Source organism: Natrix helvetica (genome assembly GCF_964273705.1).
Source record: "Natrix helvetica genome assembly, chromosome: 11".
NCBI lineage: Eukaryota > Metazoa > Chordata > Lepidosauria > Squamata > Natricidae > Natrix > Natrix helvetica.
The window spans coordinates 1,483,243-1,504,130 of NC_138562.1; the positions used below are offsets into that span (position 1 = coordinate 1,483,243).

A 20,888-nucleotide genomic window follows, 5' to 3' on the forward strand; every position below is an offset into this window, starting at 1 on the left:
GCAACATCTAGCCCAGCCACACAGTCAAAGATAACAGAATTGATGCAACCCAAGACTACAGAGATAGACTTTCAACAAATGCTCCAACAAATTTTACAGGGCCAAGAGGAAATTAAGAAACAGCTAAGGGAAATGAAAGATGAAATCAAAGAAAATCAAGTGCAAATCTATAAGAACTCACAGAGACTGGACGTTGTGGAGGGTGGGGTGGCGGAGGCGAGAGGGGGGGTTGAGGCCTTGCAGAGGGGAAACAAAGAACTTGATACCCAACAAATGAAAACAGATTTTGAGAGAATGTCCTTCTATCTTAGATTCCAAAATGTAATAGAAACAGATGGGGAAAATATAAGGGACATAATGACCAATATGTTAGCTGAATACATACATAAAGATAAACAACAGATGGAATGGGAGATAGATCTGGCTTATAGAGTGAACTCAGTATATGCCAGAACACACAATGTGCCCAGGGAGGTTCATATTAGATTCCTTAGGAAAAGCACAAGAGATGAAATTCTGGGTGTGCAAAGGGGGCAAACACTCACATACCATGATAGGGAGATAACCATTCTAAAACAGATTCCCAAAAAAATTAGGGAGAAAAGGAAAAATTATTCGCAATTGGCGAATAAATTATACCAGAAGGGGGTGTGGTTTAGATGGTTGATGCCTGAAGGTATGCTGATATTCTGGGAGGAGAAAAGAATTAGAATTAACACACCCATAGAGGCACAGGCCTTTATGGAAAAAAACAAAGCGAACCTAGAAAAAACAGAAGATACCACAATGGTCACACAGGACACGGGAGGGGCCGGAGCTCTGCCAGCAGGGGGAGAAGGGGCAATACCAAGAAAGCTCAGATCACAAAAATGAATAAGAAAGCCACAATGTTATAAACAAACCGAAAGTAATAATGAAATTATATCTAGATTATATATTATAACAATATAAGCTGACTGAAAAAAATTTTTCTTTCTAGAATCAATGTGCTGATCTTTTATGACTATGGATTAATGCTTGATATATGGATGTAACCTATGAGATTGGAGGGAGGGGGCCTCTGTCACACTTGCTACTGCCAAAATCTGTAACCATTCCATTTACCCTTTTCCCTATAAATGTTTTAAAAAAACCAATAAAACTTTTTTTCAAAAAAAAAAGAAGTCCCAGGTCTTTTTGATCTGCATTTCATGTAAAGAAGAGGAGATCAGGGCTTCAATTAGACAAGTGTCACTTGAATGTTTGTATCTCCCCCCCCCCCCCAAAAAAATTCCTTTGGTCAATGGCAAAGGTTGTGGAAGTTGAAATCTGAAGTATCAGATATCCTACAAAGAACAAACAATCTCTCTCTAGCGCTAGCAAAAGCACTTAGACTTGTATACCGCTTCACAGTGCTTTCCAGTCCTTCCTCAGTAGTTTACAGAGTCAGACCCCAACAATCTGGGTCCTCATTTAATCAACCCCAGAAGGATGGAAGGCTGAGTCAACCTTCAGCCGGTCAGGATCAAACTCTTGGCAGTGGGCAGAATCAGTTGCAATCCTGCATCTTAACCACTACACCACCGTGGCTCTTTAGGAATACCAACATGCATTGAAGAGCTTAGTAGTGGGCATTTCATGGGCTGGACTCAGATAAGTAGCTTTAATTGAAGATGCTGTGGAAATGACATTGACTGCAGGATCTAAGGCTCTAGTAATGCTTACATGTCTACTCCAGGATTTACACCCTGCATCCTTTTCTCCTGCTCTGACTGGGCAAACTCAGCCATGGTTGCTGAGAACATCTACAGGGGAGTTTGATAATGTTCTTGTCCTATCTCAACCTTTTTACTTCCAACTTCGTTGGGGTCAGCCCACATACCCGGCATCTGGAACAGTTTCTCAACCTTGGCAACTTGAAGATCTGTGGACTTCAATGCTCAGAACTGATGTGAACTTGTCACACTCTGGACAAAGAGGGCCACTGGTCTGAAAGAGGGATCAAAGAGGCCATCTATGTTAAAATTGAGCAGCCCGCTCGCAACATGCATTATACACCTCCAGTCTACCACACAGTCCTTTCAGCAGTCCCAAGAAGGTTCCACACCATTTGCACTCTGGTTCAGGTGGCGCTGAGGGAGCAAATAATCCTCCAAGTGGCCTCAAGGACTCTCAGAGTGCTAATGACCAGATGATTGCCAAGGATATAAATCCTTTCATTCCCCACCATTCAGTCAGAACTGAAGAAGCTTCTTGGATGAGAAATGTTTTCAAGGAAAAAGGCCAAGAAAGTCCAGTTGCCTTTTGAAAAGCACCTTTAGTTTGCTGATTATGTTGGACACCTCACTAATGTGGTCAGAAGGATCATCAGGAGGAAAGACACAGCAGCAAACAGGAAAGGCCGAGTTATGGAGGACGGTAGACCTAAAGAACAAAGAATTGGAACCAAATTCCCTGGCAGTTATTGACCAATCCAATTAGTTCTGGTGGCATCTAAGAATAAAGCTGTGCTGAACTTATTATGTAAGTCCTTCTTCGGTGCTCATAAATACCTTGTCCTTGGATTTAGGGGATAACATTAAAAGACAAAACAACATATGCAATCCTTCCAAACCTGGCATGCAAAATTGCAGCTGTGTTGTAATTGTTCCTTTTTATACCAGGGACTCCACTCGACCAGCCATTTTTATGTGGCCATCTAGCCAGAGGATAGAAGGAAATGAGCTCTTGAAGCAAAAAGCATGCAATCTTGAATTCTTAAAAATATTTTGCTTGTCCTGGTAAAGGGACCGTTGCTTTTTTAAAAACACAATGGCAGCCTCTGGGTAGTGAAGGAACCAGCAGAAGAGAATCTCTGGTTTTTAATACTTCTCTGGCCACAATCTTTCCTCTAGTTAAGCTTGGAAATAGAAGTATGAGGTAGACAGTTGTACAAAACATTCTGCATGTGCTTCTCCAACTGGACTGTTCCAAAGCGTCATGGAACTGCTTTTGCAGAAGATTCCGGGAGTCGTCCCCTATTTCGACGACATCTTGGTATCGGCTGCAAATGAGGTGCAACTTTTAAAATGAGTACGAGCAGTTTTGGCTAGAATTAGAGACAAGGGCCTCCATCTTAAAAAAGAAAAATGTCAAATAAATGTGCCTAAGATTGAATTCTTAGGGTACCTCATTGACGGCTCTGGGATTCACCCAACCTCACAAAAATTGAAAGCCAATCAAACCAAGCTGCAGGCATTCCTCGGGCTCCTTAACTTTTACAGCATCTTTCTAAAACAGAAAGCCACCGTTGCTGGAAAAAACGCAAAGTGGACCTGGAGAAAGGCTGAAGCTGCCGCATTTGCCGTGGTAAAAAGACTCCTGTCGGCTGATTCTTTCCTCGTCCAGTACAGCCAGACCTTGCCGTTGGTGCTGACCTGTGATGCTTCACCTTTTATCATTGGCAACATCCTCAACCACTGCATGCCCAAAGGAGCTGCAGCCCGCATAGCATTTTATTCCAGGACCCTATCCGCCTCAGAATGAAACTACAGCCAGTTGAACTGTGGGGCTTTGGCTGCTGTGGCCGGAGTAAAAAGATTTCACGAATACTTCTATGGGTGGGATTTTGAACTAATTACTAATCACAAACCACTTTTGCATTTGCTGGCTGGGGACAGACCAACTCCTGTGTCATTATCATCACGAATGACAAGATGGACCATTTTCTTAGCTGCCTATTCCTACCGGCTTGTTCACCGACCTGACTCCATTTTGGGGCATGCCTATGCATTGAGTCGATGCCCGTTGCCAGAACTTCTTGCAGATCCTACCCCCGAGATGCCAGTCTTGTTTATTGACTGTTTAGAGACTGGTCCTGTCTCATCTAGCGATGTGGCCCACTACTCCGCAAAAGACTCCACTGTAAAACAAATTATGAACTGGGTGTGGAGGGTGTGGCCCAAGGGGCCTGTGGGGTCTGAGTTCAAAATGTATTTTTGTAAGTGTGATGAATTGTCTGTTGTTAATGGCTGTTTACTGTGGGGGGACCCGGTCATTGTTCCACCCAAACTGTGCATTGCAGTATTAGAGGCTTTACATGTAGGGCATCCTGGGATTGTCAGGATGAAGTCCCTGGCTAGGAGTTATGTGTGGTGGCCTAACATGGACAGGGAGATCGAAGAATGGGTGGCTACCTGCACACCGTGCCAGGAGTACAGACAAGCTCCCCCAGAGGCGCCCGCTAAGGAGGGGGAGCGTCCTCAAGCACCATGGTCTAGGATGCACATAGACTTTGCTGGCCTAGTTCACGGCCAGACTTTCTTAGTAGTTGTGGACGCCTACTCGAAGTGGTTAGAAGTAGTCCTGATGACCTCCACAATGGCAGAAACGGTCATCAAGGTACTACGGAGACTTTTCTCCACACACGGCCTGCCTGATGTCTTGGTCTCTGACAACGGGCCCCAATTCACGGCCATGCCATTCGAGACCTTCCTAGCAGCCCAGGGATTTCGGCATGCCTTGGTCGCGCCATTCCATCCGGCCTCCAATGGTCAGGCGGAGAGAATGGTGAGATCTGCAAAAGAGGCCCTCTCTAGTATGAGCCCGGGAGATTGGCAAACATGGGTTGACCATCACACCCAGTGCCACCACTGGGAGAAGCCCCTCTGAGCTTCTCATGGGTCGCCAGCTAAGATCCCACTTAGACCGGCTACACGTGAATTATTCTGCCTCATCACCCCCAGACTCCACAAGCAAAATTTGGAATTTTAGCCTAGTATACACCCACAACTATGCCAGGGGAACTCTGTGGATTCCTTCCACAGTGATAGGCATCACCGGTCCTCGCTCTTACATTCTAGAGCTCGAGGACGGGAGAAACTGGAGAAGGCACATTGACCAACTCCGGGTCCGCCTCTCCCACTCCACACTTAGACCACCAGAGGTAACTCCTGCACGAGTTAGCCAAAGCCCTACCCAAACGGAGCAAACACTCACTCCTTCCACTGTCAGCTCAAGACCAAGGTTTCCGGAATACTTATCTGGTGGTGTTGCAGGCCCGCAGCGAGCTCTGAGCGAACCGGCTCTAGAAGCTCCAGCCGCGGCCTGTGGAAGATTCCAGGAGCTTCCACCAAGCGGAGCAGCGGAGCAAACAGGTCCGTCCGAGCTGTCCAAGGAAACCCCTCCTACTGAACTGCGCAGGTCAGGCAGAGCTACACAAAAGCCTGCCTACCTGCGTGACTACATCACCAGTAGGATTGTTCCATCTAAGAGGGGAGGGGTGTTAGATATCTACAATAGCCGCTATGGTTTCCACCACGGGAACAGAGGTTTGATTCTATTGGTTGAGAGGTCTGACAGCTCCCTATAAAAGGGCTGCTCTCAGACCCAGACTTTGCTGGATTGTTCATACTTGTTATCGTTAATAAAGAGCTGTTGCATTGTTAGCCTGTGTCTGCCTATCCATTGCCCGATCTAACAGAAACCAAGTGAAGTTCATGAATCAAATGGAGGAGGAGGAGGAGGAGGGGGGGGGAGGGGGAGGAGGAGGAATTCAGATGCAGTGCTCCCTAGTGGCAACTACATTTGAACAGAATTTAGCAGCATTTAATGTATTTGTCAATAGATCAATTGTCTAATAAGCTTTCTCCTCCTTGGTTTGAGTATCAGGAGTTTGGCATTTCTGCCTGCTCATCTCTCTTAGCATTTCTGCCTGAATTTAGTTGAGTTTGAAAAGTTCAACACCCAACCAGGATCATCTGCAAAGGACAGCCATGCAAACCCCAGAAAGGGCGGGGCAGCTTGAATATGAATGGAATAGAGCTGGAAGGGACCTTGGAGGTCTTCGAGTTGGATTTTACTCCGCTAGTCAATGCTAACTTTTGAATCTGAAGCCCTGATGAATTCCCTTGTTGAAATATTTTCCACCTGATGATCTTGCTGGTCATTTCCCAAATAGCAAATCCTGCACAGCAACAGATCAAGAAGTCTACTGGAGACACCGCAACCTGGAGACAGGCCACTCAGCACCCTTAGCTTGGAGATTCCCAAGGCAGGGTGTGATATTAGAGCTCTGAAGGCAAGTGGCTTCCTTCCCCCTTCTAGCCTCCTTCAAGCCACACGCAGCTCTTTCATGGAAAGAACGCTACAGCAATTCCCCCCTCCCCCAGCACAGCCCAGGCAGGGATGGGCAGACACTGTGGAATGTCAGTGGCTTATCAACTGTCAGGAAAGTTCAAGGAGCTGGAGATGGGCTTCTTTTCTGTAGCCTTTGCAGACAGATTGTCTGCCTTAACAGGTCAAGGGGAGTTTGCAGGAAGGCAGGCAGGGTGGAGGTCTTTACTTTAAAACCCAGCACGGGTCAAGAAGGTTGGCTCACCTGAAAGGGCTGAAGGAGCAGAAGAGAGTGTGTGTGTGTGTGTGTGTGTGTGTGTGTGTGTGTGGCCATCCTTGTCATCCTTTGGTAGAGCAAAGTTGGAGAAATAAAATCAACCTGTAGCCCAAAGGCAAAGAAAGAAAGTTAGAAAGAAAGAAAGAAAGAAAGAAAGAAAGAAAGAAAGAAAGAAAGAAAGAAAGAAAGAAGAAGAAAGAAAGAAAGAAAGAAAGAAAGAAAGAAGAAAGAGAAAGAAAGTTAGAAAGAAAGAAGAAAGAAAGAAAGAAAGAAAGAGAAAGAAAGTTAGAAAGAAAGAAGAAAGAAAGAAAGAAAGAAAGAGAAAGAAAGTTAGAAAGAAAGAAGAAAGAAAGAAAGAAAGAAAGAAAGAGAAAGAAAGTTAGAAAGAAATAAAGAAAGTTAGAAAGAAAGAAAGAAAGAAAGAAGAAAGAAAGAAAGAAAGAAAGAGAAAGAAAGTTGAAAGAAAGAAAGAAAGAAAGAAAGAAAGAGAAAGAAAGTTAGAAAGAAATAAAGAAAGAAAGTTAGAAAGAAAGAAAGAAAGAAAGAAAGAAAGAAAGAAAGAAAGAAAGAAAGAGAATTCAGAATAGGGAGGCTGAGGTTTCTGTGTTGTGTCAGAATAGCAGAGTTGGAATGGACCTTGGAGTTCTTCTAGTCCAATCCTCTACTCGAGCAGGAGACCTTGTGCCATTTTAGACAAATGGTTGTCCAGTTTCTTCTTAAAAGCTTCCAGTGTTGGAGCACCCACAACTTCTGAAGGCACCGTGTCATTGCTCAAACGACATATTTTGTGTGAGTTGCACAATGGCATCAGGTCACGGGTGGAGTCACTCTCCTTCTTGCTGTCCTGCAGATGCTTGTGGTGTGTTATGCAAACACGTTCCATTTCCCTGCACCATTTGCAAAAGAGAGTTCACTCAAATCCGAAGTGACAGGTGATGCAAAACCCTGTCCTGTCGGTTCTGTGTCCATGCAGACAGATTTCCTTCCTTTGGGTGACTTTTGTTGCCTTCAGCCCCAAATTGCTTTCAGAAGAAGCCACCAAAACTTACTGGATTCCAGTGACCCAAAAAGGTGGACAGGTTCACAACAAAACCTGAGATTGATTTAATTTTAAACTTACTCCAAATTAACTTAATTATGTAGAGGCCTTGCCATCATCCCTTGTGGGTTTGCAAATGAGCAGGCTAAAAAAATATGCAGCTTTTCAAAGAAAAATTGCCACGCTATTTATGAGTTGGGACACGGAAGATAAAAGTCCCTGTTGTGGGCCGACTCCTGATTCCGTATTCCCCCCTGGGTGGATCAAGAAAACTCCACTGAAACAAAAGCCGAGCAGGGCATTGTGGCAGCAATGTGGCTTCCTTCTGAAGCCTGCGCATGGGGGGACTTCAGCCTCAGGCTAAAAAGGAAAAGGGGGGGTGAGATACGGTTTGTTATTGTTCTCGCAGGCTGCCGCCGGGAAGAATAGCCTGGGACTCTCGTGGGAAAGTGTTTCGTTTCCCACCCCACCTGTGTGAGGCCCATAAATAAGCAAACTCCTCCAATGAAGCCAGACCTGAAACAGGAATGCCAGATCAACTTGAATTCCTTTAGGAAGGCAGATAAAAGCTGCTGCAAGGGAAGAGAGAAACAGAAACATGATAAAATTCCACTCTGCAGAATTTCCATTGATTGCGGGGGGGGGGGGGGGGGGATTTGCAAGACAAAAGTGCTGGGGGGATTTTAAAAAGCCAAAATGGTGGCCGTAGAAGCATCCTCAAAGCCCCACTCTTTTTTGCAAGTCTCACAACTGTCCAAGCGGATGGAGGTTCAAATAAGAGATCGCTGCTGCTATCCTGACCTTCTTTGCCCCCCACCCACACTCAAGAGTTCAACAAAAAGTATCTGATGCTACCTGTCCAGATATCACAGAATAAGAAAGTTGGAAGGGACCTTGGAGATCTTCTAGTCCAACCCCTAGCTCAGGCAGGTGACCCTATATAATTTCAAGCAAATGGTTCTCCAATCTCTTTTTAAAGGCCTCCAATGTTAGAGCACCCACAGCTTCTGAGGGCAACTTCTGTTCCATTGGTTGACTGCTCTCGTTTTAGGAAATTTCTCCTTAGTTCTAGGTTGCTTCTCTCCTTGACTTGTTTCCCTCCATGGTCTCTTGTCCCACCTTCAGGTGCTTTGGAGACTAGGTTGACCTCCTCCCCTCCTCTTTCTGGCAGCCACTCAAATATTGGAAGATGCTATCATGCCAAGAAGGATGCTGGTCCTTTTTTATTATTAAACTAGACATACCCAATTCCCCTAAACTGTTCTTTATATGTTTCAGCCTCCAGTTCCCTAATCATCTTCGTTGCTCTTCTCTGCACTCTTTCCAAAGTCTCAACATCGTTTTATAATGTGGTGATATGGGGAAATTTCAAACATGGGAAGTTGAACTAATTAAGCTTTCCACTGGGATCTGTGTATGCTGCATAGGCTGGATGTGTGAATTCCACTAAACCACAATGGGATTTATTTGGTTGTTGCTGAGCAGACCACATAAATCTTTCTTGCACGTTGGGGAGCTGTTTTACTCCAGGCTGTTCTGTGGTTTTGAGCTGTGTTTTTTTGCACATATTATAAGTCTTAGGGGAGCTGGACAGCCTTAGGAAATCAAATCGCCCTCCTCATCCTCTCTCCATCCTAGCCTATCAATTTGATTCTTTGGCTGAATTTGCAGCCCAACCTTTGTGGCTTAATCCTCAAATCATGGTTAAGCATGATGCATTAACTGAGTCTCACGAGTCAATGCCACATGAAACAGCAATATCGGTGTTATTTCCTTTATTTTTTTAGGTCCTGCAAATTTCATTCATCAGTCATTCTCCCCAGTTGCCATTTCATCTCAGGTGGGAAATGTTGAGAGGTGTCTCAGAAAAGGGAGCCCTGCAGGAAGGAGCTCCCTTGGCTCTTTCAGAGGAAAGTGACAGAAGCAAATGGGTCAATGAATCACAAAGTAATGGGTAGGAAGTGAGCATGAATCAGCCTGGCCTCCTGCTTCGATGCAAGGGGGCAGCTGGACAATGGTACTTATGACTCATCAAAGATTGTGAAGCAAGATTGCTTCTTCTCCAGCTTCAGGGCAAAGAAATAGACCAGAAGCCAATGTTGTTTTTCTCCATTTGCTCTCCAGAGGCTTTATTGCGTTTTACCATTCCTTAGCCATAGCCATAGCCTTAGACTTATATACCACTTCATAGTGCTTTACAGCCCTCTTTAAGCGGTTTTCAGAGTCAGCATTTTGCCCCCAAGAATCTGGGTCCTCATTTGACCCACCATGGAAGGACGGAAGGCTGAGTCAACCTTGAGCCTGGTGAGATTTGAACTGCTGAACTGCAGCTAGCCGTCAGCTGAAGTAGCCTGCAGTACTGCACTCTAACCACTGTGCCACCTTGGCCCTTAGGATGCATTTGGGTCTCATATGGGGTGTCCATAGAGCAGGGGTGGGCAGTGATGGATCCTTTATGACCTATGGACTTCAACTCCCAGAATTCCTGAACATGGCTGGCTCAGGAATTCTGGGAGTTGAAGTCCATGGGTCAAAGAACGGCCGTAGGTGTCCATCCCTGCCAGAGAGTCTGGTTAAAGAAGATATACCAAGATGTATAACGTCTCCTGCCTTGGTCCAGGGGTTGGACTAGAAGACCTCTAGTCCCTTCCAGCACTATTATTCTAAGAGGAGAGGGTGGTCACAGTGGCAAGGATGCATCTCTGCCTGTTTTGTGCATTGGGTGTCTTGGCTTTTTGCGCATCCCCTGCAAGCCCCCTGCATGGCACCTTCACTTAAACTTGGCAGAGACAAGAGAGGGGAACAGAGGAGGCAAATAAATGTGACAAGCATTATGATGTCATGATGCAAACGCCATCCCTTTTGTATGTGAATCCTCTGCAAGCATCACCCAACAGATGCAACAGCACCCATTTCTTCATCCGAATGAAACCGCTAGTTGCCATGGACGCCACCATCTTACCTACTGGGAGTGGTGCATCACACTGAATCTGAAATGGCCCCCACTGGGATTTCCAAAAAGCACGATTTGGTTCCAGACTTTGGCCAAGATGGCAGAGCCTAATCCCCATAATTATAATTATATAGACGATAATGGTTCCAAAGTGAGAGATCTGTTGTCTGAATTACAAAAATCACAGTGGCGGTAAAGAGATACAGGAAACTTGATTGGCTGCCATCTAGTGATCACCTGGAGTTTTGCAGTCCAAATGCAGGAGGCTTGGGACTTCTGGTGGTTTGGATTATGTGACCAATCAGAAGCATGGCTAAACTGACCTGCCAGTTGAGGATAGAAAACAGCTAATATGATCTTCCAGAGCACTTTATAAGGTAGTTCTCACAAAGACAGAGCTAGAAGGTTAGAAAGGTTAAATATATATACTCATATTTACGTATGAGCCAGTAGTACTTAAATATGGGCCAGGAATGTGCTGCAGCTGCCAAAAAAGCCAATGCAATCCTTGGTTGCATAAACAGAGCGATAGAATCAGGATCACCAGAAGGGATACTACTGCTTTATAATGCCTTAGTAAGACCACACCTGGAATTCTGCATCCAGTTTTGGTCACCACAATATAAAAATAAGATGTTGAGACTTTGGAAAGAATGCAGAGGAAACTGACAAAGATGATGAAACATAAGAAGAACGGTTGCAGGAATTGGGCATGCCTAGTCTAGTGAAAAGAAGAACTAGGGAAGACATGATAGCAGTCTTCCAATGTCTAGGGGGTTGCTACAAAGAAGAGGGAGTCAAACTATTCTCCAAAGCACCAGAAGGCAAGAGAAGAAATAATGGATGGAAACTAATCAAGGAGCAATCCAACTTAGTATTAAGGAGAAATTTCCTGACAGTGGAACAATTAATCAATGGAACAACTTGCCTCCAGAAGTTGTGAATGCTCCGACACTGGAAGATTTTAAGAAGGGATTGGACAACCATTTCTCTGGGGTGGTGTAGGGTTTCCTGCCTAACCAGGCGGCTGGACTAGAAGATCTCCAAGGTCCCTTCCAAATCTCTTATTCTGTGTTCTGCATTCTACTTTGTTTGGAATCCATCACAATATTTTCAAAAGATTGCAGTTCAGCAGTTTGAGTAGCTAACTAAACCAAACTCTAGATTCAGAAGCAAGAGATTTCAGTTTTGTGACTCATAAAGGAGTTGATAAACTTCCCAGGTGGGGGGGGAAGGGGTATTAGAGAGTTATTCTGAAGAAACACAATCAACCAGATTATTTGCTTTTCTACGTTTTGGTTTATGTAGCATCCTGATAAATGTAGACCATTCATCACCCACCTCCGTTACTGGGAGAAATCAGCATCAGGCGGGTCCTTCAGAGCTGAAAAGGCCAGGAAACCATTAAGCAGCCTCTCCTTATCTCTCCTCCTCCTTCCACTCAGATATCCTGCCCTGTTCTACCTCCAGCTCAAAACAATGACTTAAGACTTGGTTAATTTAAAGAACTGGCTGCATCTGTAAAAACCAGCCTGAGCCTTCAACCTTGCAACAATGTGGAGCCCTTCCTGTTAATCTCTCTAAAGGTTGAGGGCACAAAAACAATGTGAGACCTTATTTCTCTGAAAACTCTCCAGGGTGCCCACAAAGGAAAGCAAATTATTCCACGTGCATCACAACATCAGGAAGGAAGGCAATGGTGAAAACGGCATTGTTTATTCAACTTTCAGCTTTCTTTCACGCAGGTCTCCATAGTGTTTCTCCTCCATCACCTCCTCTCTTCCCTTTTCCCTTCCCCTTTTCTCTTTCCAGATCATTATATACACCCGTGAATTCAATGAAAAGGCTTCACCATTTTTCAGTAACAGCTGCCTTAGGGTCTCCTGCTTTCTCTTCCCTCACCCCATTTCCCCCGGCCTGAAGGTAAAAGTGAGCAGGCCACTTGTAGAGTTCCATTAGCAAGAGAAGAACAGGAGTTGGATGTTGTGAAGTCACCTTAAGTGCGCCCTCAAGTGGTGAGAAGGGGAATTTTTGTGATGCTCAATGATTTCCCCAGTGGATTTCTTTGCTAACTGTCTTCTTCCATCTTCAAGGACTAACTTTAAAAGTACAACCTATAGCAAAATCATTATCGCTGCATGCTACTTATAAGGTGCCTCGTATGGGAAGGCCAAACCAAATGCCTTAAGCATTTAAACATGAGTGGACTCTCAAAGAATCTCCCCTCCAGCATGGGGTAGACTTCAGCTCCCAGAATCCTCTAGCCAGCATGTGTGGATGTCAAGCATTCCCCAGAATAACTGGCTGGCGAATTCTGGGAGCTGGAATCCACTCATCTTAAAATGGCTGAATTGAGAAACACTGGCCTAAAATAATTGACAAAAATCAAATTCATCAAAAATCTTTTCCAATCCATAATAATGGATTATCTTGCTAGGCAGAAAGCCAAACTGAAAAATAGTACAATCCAGGCACGAACTGCCTTTTATTTATTTATTTAGCTCTGCAAACCTTTTTGACTGCATCATGAATTTCATTAGTGCAGTTGCCAAAAATTGCTGGCATTCCCCATTTCAAGGAGATTAAATTAAATAGGCTAACCCAGTTTTAAAAACAAGGGGGAAGAAAGATCACCCAGGTTGTAATAATGAGGTGTCCTTGTGAGTCCACCCACAGTAATTCTCACTCCTCACTCATGAGTAATGCAATTCTTTGTGACCAAAACAACAACAACATGTATTTCTCCAGTTTGACTGCATTGGCTGTGGCTGATGAGAATTGATGCCCACATATCTGGATGGCACAAGTTGAGGGAAGCTGGGATGGAATGTAGTTTCTAATTAAGGAGAATATTTAGGAAGAGCCCTCTTGTTCTACCACCTCTTACTATATTATACTATATATAGCACAGTATCAACAATAGAATCCTTCAGGTTTCTGGGTTCTATAATCTCCCAGGAGTTGAAATGGGTGCTTAACATTAGAGCCATCATTAAAAAGGCACAACAAAAAATGTTCTGCCAACTCATGAAGCTCAGATTGCACAAGGAGCTGCTGATACAATTCTGCATAGGAGAAATGTCTGTCATTTGTACCTCTATAACTGTCTGGTTTGATACAGCAACCAATCAGGACGGGTACAGACTTCAATGGAGAGTTAGGACTGCAGAAAAAACAATTGCAACCAGCCTGCCTTCCATGGAGGACCTGCACACTGCAGGAGTCAAAAAGAGGGCTGTGAAAATATCTACAGAACCCTCACATCCTGGACATAAACTCTTTCAACTCCTCCCCTTGAGACATCACTGTAGGCGTTGCATGCCAAAACAACTAGACAAGGGACAGTATCCCCCCCATCACTTTGCTGAACACTTAATTCCCACAGAACTTATTCCTGAGGTTATTTACTCATTTAGTAGGACTGTATTGCTATAATCCTTCTCATCTTCTCTACTACCCCCTCTTATTAGTATCATTATTATACTCTGTTACTTTACATGTACATTGAGAGCTTCTGCATCAGACACAAATTCCTTTTGTGTCTAATCACCCTTGGCCAAATAAAGTATTCTATTCCGTTTGTAGCTCAAGGTGGAAATGTGGGGTCCTTGCTGCTCTCTGAGTTTGGTTGCTTCCTTTCAGACAAACTAGGTAATATCATCTGATGACGTTACCTAGTTTGGGTAATGAAATATCTGCAAGAAAACAACCAAAGCTCAGAGAACATCAAGAACCCCTCAATGTAGTTTCTGCTCTAACAGACAAAACTATCTGTAGAGTTGTATCAGGGAACTGTCCAGCAATGTAGATGCTGAAAGCATGATTGTGTCTTTGCAATAACTCCTATGTGAAAAACAAGTCTTCTTCTTGTGCTGATTTTCTGATTCCATCACTGCTATTTTTTTCTTGGGCATTGAGAAAAAGTTCCAGATGCTTGCAAAGATAGGGTCATTGTGTCCTCTTCTCCAAGAGAAATTGGAAATAAGCAAGGAAAGTAACATTCCTTGAAGATCTGAGTTGTAAGCTCAGTTGGTTGCATTGATCAATTTCCTAGCATAAGATATCTCCACAGTTTCAGATGCTATTTCAGCTGGGAAAGGTGTCCTATTTGAGTTGAGAAAGAGTGAGTCTGGCTTTGTCAATGTTTTCTTCCCCAAAGGATTAACTAAGCTTCAACAGTTGATCTAAGTCAGAATCACAATCTATCAATCTACTCTACTTTTGGTGTAAAAATTAAGGATGAATGGCAGGTAATTTCTATCAAGCAACCCAATAGGCTTGCTTCTCTGCACACTTTTGATGTTCCATATTTGTGTCTCTGCAGATCAGTCAGAGCCTTTTGTGCAACCCCACCCAAAACATCCAGACCTCATCCATGTGCACAACAACACAGACGTGATCAATGTGCCATGTCGTGTCACCTCACCAGAGATCAAACCGGAGCTGCTGCTGGTGAGCATTAGTTTATTTCTGAATCTTCTTATAACCTTCATCAAATGGCTTAGCTTTCAAGGGTAATTATTGATAAATAGACAAATGAGGATTAATTTGCTCAGTAATGGGCCACTTTTAGCCATAGATTTTCAAACTAGCAAATTTAAACTCTGGTTCAGACAATTTTGGAAAAGAAACCTATTCTCTTTAAAGTGTCCATGCCTTCAGGCATTTTAAGCATGATGGCAAAAGGAAGATTATATATTTGGGCATCTATTGAAGAGTTTCTGAGATAAGTGCAATTCCTATTTGTTTTTTATTCTGGACTTTTACTCTGGAAGAACATTTGCTGAAATTTATTCCAGAAAGGATCCATCTCAGAAAGGATCCATTATTTTCAACCAGAATCCTGTTTGAAGCAAAATCCTAAATTTCTCCAAATTGGGATTTCAAGATGGCTTTGGTTAATTTTCTGGCTGCTCTTGAAAAGCAGCAGGTAGCATATGGCTGTTCCGTGAGCTGGGCTTCCTGAAAGACAGGAGGAGAAGCAGAACTGTTTGATGGCAAGTTAATGCAGGGCACCAGCCCTAAGAAGAGGGAGCTTTAATATTATGCCACATGGATTTTTTTCCTCTCTTTTTTCCTGTTGCTTCTCACTTAATAGAACCTGCTTTCACATTTTCTTTTAAAGAAGGGTAGAATTGGGCTGACGTTCTTGAGAGTGAAGAATAATACTATTTCAGTTCTTTGTTATAAAGTAATTAAGTAACGCCTATGAAATGGGTGGACTGTACGTGTCTTGGTGGAATGCCACTTAAGTATGAGCCAGCCATGTGCGGCAACTGCCCCAAAAGGCCAAAGCGGTCCCAGACTGTATGAACACAGGAAGTGATACCGCAGGAAGTGATACAGCGAGGCCACACTTGGAATATTTCATCCAGTTCTGATCAACACAATGCACAAAAGATGCTGAGAATGTTTTAGGAAGCATGCAGAGAAGAGTGACAGAGATGATAAGAGGAAGCTGGACTTCTTATCACGTCTTATACAATGAACAGTTAAGGGAGCGAGGTATGTGTAGCCTATTGAAGGGAAGGATTAGCAGTCTTCCAGTCCTTGAGTGGCAGTCATAAAGAAGTGGGAGTTGATTTGTCCTTCAAAGCATCTGAGACAAGAAGCAGTGAGTGAAAGCTCATCAGAGGAAGATACAGCCTGGAACTAAGGGGGGGGGGGGAATTCCTGATAGTGAGAACCATTCATCAATGGAACCGTTTGCTTCCTTGCTCCATCACTGGAAACCTCATGAAACCTTTCTCAGATCAGATACACAGGCAGCCTGGGAAGTTTCAAAGCGATGCAGATATAGATACATAACAAAAATCACTAGCACTTTCTTTGCCTCCAGCAGTGAAATAGCTTTAGGAAGAACCCATAAAGTTTGTCCTACCATAGCTGAGTTTTCTGTCAGGTAGATTTAACTTACAGCCACTCTTTCTCTGGAGTAAAGAAATAAGTGGGATACCACTGTACTTCAAAGAATACACTTATGTGTATTAAGTTGCTTCATACTCTTCTCGTGGGGCAATTGTTTTCCCCAGAAGTCACCTGGGCTTCTTAGATCTTCAGCCAATCTCAAAGTCTTGAATACAGAGTAATAATGGTCATTTCATCTCAGTGTTTGATTGTTGGTATTTATTGTGGGATTTTGGAGTTGTGGTATTTGATGCTGTAGTCTAGTAGAACTAAATAGGCCATGGGAGCTGGTAGTCTTTGACGGATAAAAGTAGAGGCATCTTATTCATTACATTTGGTACCTGCCAAAGTAATAAAAATTGCCAAGAATGAGAAACTGTTTTAGTTGTAAGAAACAGTACTTTCTTATGAAGAGAACAATTTCCCTTCATAAAGTACTCAGTCCAAAACACACACACACACACACACACACATTTTCATAATTTTGAAATTGAACCCATTCTTGACGTTTTTCCTCTCTCTCCTTCTTGGCTGGCGTAGCAAGAGCTTCGGCTTCCTGTAAGTGTTGATTTAACATCTCTGTTGACTTTTGTCGAAATATATGGAGAATTAATAGCAGCCTTTCTAAAAGCGGCTGATCATATCTCCTTGAGGAAGGGGCAAGCAGTTCAGATGCCTGGTTTCTGATCTTTCCCGTCTCTGGAGCTGAGTCAAACCTTTTCCATGTGTTGCTCAGTCTTGACCTGGGGCTTCGTCCTAGACCTTCAGAAGGATGGGCAGATATTTCCATTTTAGGCTGCTGGGGCATCTGGCCAAAAGACTTCGTTCCTTCTCCTTTGAAAGAGACAGAAGGGGTAGCTGACATTCAGACCCCAAAAGGAAGGTGTCTCCTCCGTGAGAGACATCTCCAGAAGAGCGGGTGAGGCTTTCTGTAGAGGTGTGTTTACCTTGGGCGCCCATCTTTCTGTTCCCATTTAAGGAAAGCTGGCTTGTTATTTTGGCCTTGTCTGGAAATATTACGTGTGGAGCCGGGTTGGCGGCTTCCTTTACTCACAGGAAACTGAAGTGGGGGAGGGAAGGAAGGAGCCCAACGATTTGACAAATTTAGAACATCCTCCTCCAAATTTAATAACTGCTCAGAGATAAAACAGCAGGAAAGAGAGGGAGGAAAAATAGCACCAGGGTCTTTTGAAGGTTGGGGTAAAATCAGCTGTGGCTCCTCTTCTCCTTTCATAACAACTTTTGAATATTGTACAAGCAACTTCATTTAATATGTGGAATATGGGGGCCAAGATCTATATGTATCATATCTATGTGCAATATTTCTGCACATATATATTTTAAATCTAATCATCAGGGTGTCCTCAAATGCAGAGTTGTAATATTCAGCACCATTCTCTTTCATAATTTCTGAAACAACAGAGTTTGCCCCTTGTAAATTACAATCCTGATGTTTCCATTATACTTTAAAATGACTGCACTCTATCCTCCTTAGATATTTGTGGGAAATTGGATGGGTTGCTGATGCTAGAAAGAAGCTCATTCTTTGTGTCTGCTGATTCTGATTAGTTCTAGAGCCGGGCTTGAAATTCAGGCATTTGAATATACACACAATATATACATAACATCTATGTAAAATGAACGTAGAATACGTGGGCTATCCCTCCCGGTGGGGCTTGAGAAAACCTCAGAAAGGAAATTAAAACTGCTGGGAATCACCTATGTTTACCCTAAACTGCCATGACACTTTGCCAATAATGCTATTAATGTAGACAAGGGATGTATTGGTGCAGCATTATCCATGTGGAGACAGTCAGAAAAATCAAGGAGGCTCACAATGTCAAAGCCCCTCCCCAATTTTTACATAGGCTGCATACAGAAAGGGGTGGAGCTTCGATCATGGATATATATTTTTTCATTTTCAAAAATGTGTTCTGGTTTAATGCTGCCAACCCCAGCCAACTAATCTTTTTTAGTATGATCCACTGAATGTTCTTTTTGACTGCAAATTAGGAATAATCTCCATCCTAAAATGGAGATGAGTCCAATTAAACTTTCCCTTCTTTGCATTTTACAATTCAGTACATAAATGAAATTACCATCTAAAAGCAGTAGAAATATTTTTATTGCAAAAGAAGAATTTTTAGGGGAGAAAGACAGACAAATATTAGTGATAGATAGTTAAATGCTATGTAGCTAGATAGCTGGCTGATGAGAGGGGGGGGGTAGTTGGTAGAGGGGAGAGAGAGAGACGTTCCAATAACCAAGACAGACTGCTGTTTCTTCTAAAGTTTCCTTTTCTCACCTATAGATAGAAATACCTAGAAGACAAATAGGCTTCTATTTCAACTTGGGTAAAAGGCAAGGGACCACCACCTTGTCCCCACCCTCTACAAGAGGAAGAAATAGGAGTTCTGCCCTTATCCTACACCACATTCCCTTGAAATATAGCACTATTGTTTGGCCCGGAAGAGAAAAGATTTGTAAGACTAAAAAACAAACTTTTGTGACTACACAACATTTTAAAAGAGGTGCTTCATGCTCCCTTCTTAATATCCCTTTCTCCTTGCCTGATTGATCTCCTGCAGCTTCAAGGCCCCGACTTCTAATTCAAGTCCTCTTCAAGCTGCAGCCAACACAGGAGAACGGATAGCTTGGCTTAACATGAAACACTGCCCCATGTTGCCTTTTCCAGGGTGAAAGCAGGGGATTATATAGGACACAAGTTGGAAGAACAGTGGCCAGTGGTGGGGACATCCATAGTTTTGGGGCAGCAATGCTTGTACGTACAGGAGACAAAGTTTGCAATAGGGCATGAAGGATAAGTCAGGATGGAGGAAGACCTTGGAAGTGAGAAGTGAAGCATGCCAAACTACAGAGGGACATAGCAGGATTCCAGATATATGTGTTGTTCCAGCCCAAATCAGCTGGGACAGGAAACTGGCTGATAGACCTTCCTGTTGAGGAGAAGCTAATGATCTGCTTTTTGTTCCAGGAACATAGAATGCTTGTCTATCTAGGCAAGATTTTGCAAGATGCAGTTGTGAACCTTGTACAAGAACCATATACATGCAAGCTGTAGTTCACGGCAGATTGTCATCCTGGAAAAGGAAATAACAATTGTTACACTAAGCCAGGGCCCTCCAAGCTTGACAACTTTAAGACTTGTGGGCTTCAACTACCAGGATTTTGGGAGCTGAAGTCCATAAATCTTAAACTGTGAAGGCTGGAGAGCCCCGCACTAAGCTAAAATCATGGTTTACAAACCAGAGAGGCTAGGTTCTAATGATTAACTTTAAGACTGACTACTACATAGCTATTTTTGCTTAGCTATGTTGCATACGTCTTTAAAACTCTCTCTTGAAATAAGGCATGTTGCCCAAAATAAGTAATATAGATTCAGATCATAGAAAGCTAGCTTATCATGCACTTAACCTTCTTAAGAAAATTATGACTTGCTTAATTATTCCCTATTTCTGGGTGTTGAGGTACATTGATCCAGAAACTAGCCACGTGGTTGGTGCAACACGTAGGGCTAAAATGGGATTGGTTAGTTCAGTGTTTCTCAACCTTGGCCACTTTAAGATGGACAGACTTCAACTCCCAGAATTCTCCAGTTAGCTATGCTGACTGTGGAATTCTGGCAAGGGAAGTCCACCTGTCTTAAACCCTGGGTTAGTTTATGGTTACGATGTATTGGACAAACAGAACCACTGATTTTATCCATTAATTAGTATAATTCAGTGTTCTTGACTTGACTGGCAGCAATCCAGAGTCAATCCAGAATCTCAGGCAGAATCTCTGAGGTTGTATTTGAAGATGACAGTGATTGAACTGGAGAACTACAATTAGTGATTTATTGCTCTTTAAGTGAAGAAATAGAGATAAGAGATGGATCTGAACAGACCTGAACTCATATCAAGTACAAAAGACCAGGTCCACCTCTGAAGGTCCAATTAAACTGATTTGTTGCTACTCAGGCCTATGCATAGCAATATTCTCAACTAATGGTTAACACTTGCAGGATCTAATCTGGGTCGATCACTGGGACTAGAGGACTAGTCTTCCAAACTTTCGGATTCATGCTGGAGTCCATGAAGGCAATCTGGTAAAGACAAGTTCCTTGAGGATGGGCTGCATCATGAGTCCAAAAGCTCGGAAGACTAAACCTCTGGTCCCGGTGATCGAGCCTGATTGGATCCTGCAACCTTATCCTGGGACACATATATTTGCCTTCATTCATGAATTAGCACTTTGGAGCTAGATAAGTCAATGAAATCCAAGGGACGTTGGACTTAGTCCTCAGCCTAGGGATTCTAGACTGAGCCCTCTTTCAACTCTGCCATCAGATTCAGCCCTTCCTTCTCCTACAAGTAGAGATTTTGCAACATCCTACCTTTGGGAAGAGGAAGTTCTGACCTTGCCAGAAATGGTCTGAAACATTCCACTTCAGTTGCCGAATGGAGTTTGAAATGGCCCATTTTGAGGGTGGCCCACTTCTAGTAAGTCTGTGAGAGGTGCGTCTGATGTCTAAACATTTTCAGGAAATTTCAGGAAGAGAGCCTTAGAATGGCTCTCTCAAGATCAGAACACCCACCTTCCCAAAGATGGGACGTTTATTGTTTGGGGCATTTCAATAT

General features: G+C 43.3%; 1 protein-coding gene across 1 annotated transcript in view; it reads left to right on the plus strand.

The window, feature by feature from the left end:
• The window catches only part of LOC309397898 (vascular endothelial growth factor receptor kdr-like), a 182,905-nt gene that overhangs the window by 54,877 nt on the left and 107,140 nt on the right, over positions 1-20,888 (plus strand). The window contains exon 4 of the mRNA XM_081964323.1: positions 14,666-14,793. Coding sequence (XP_081820449.1) covers positions 14,666-14,793 — 128 coding nt within the window. The remainder of the gene's footprint in view (positions 1-14,665; positions 14,794-20,888) is intronic.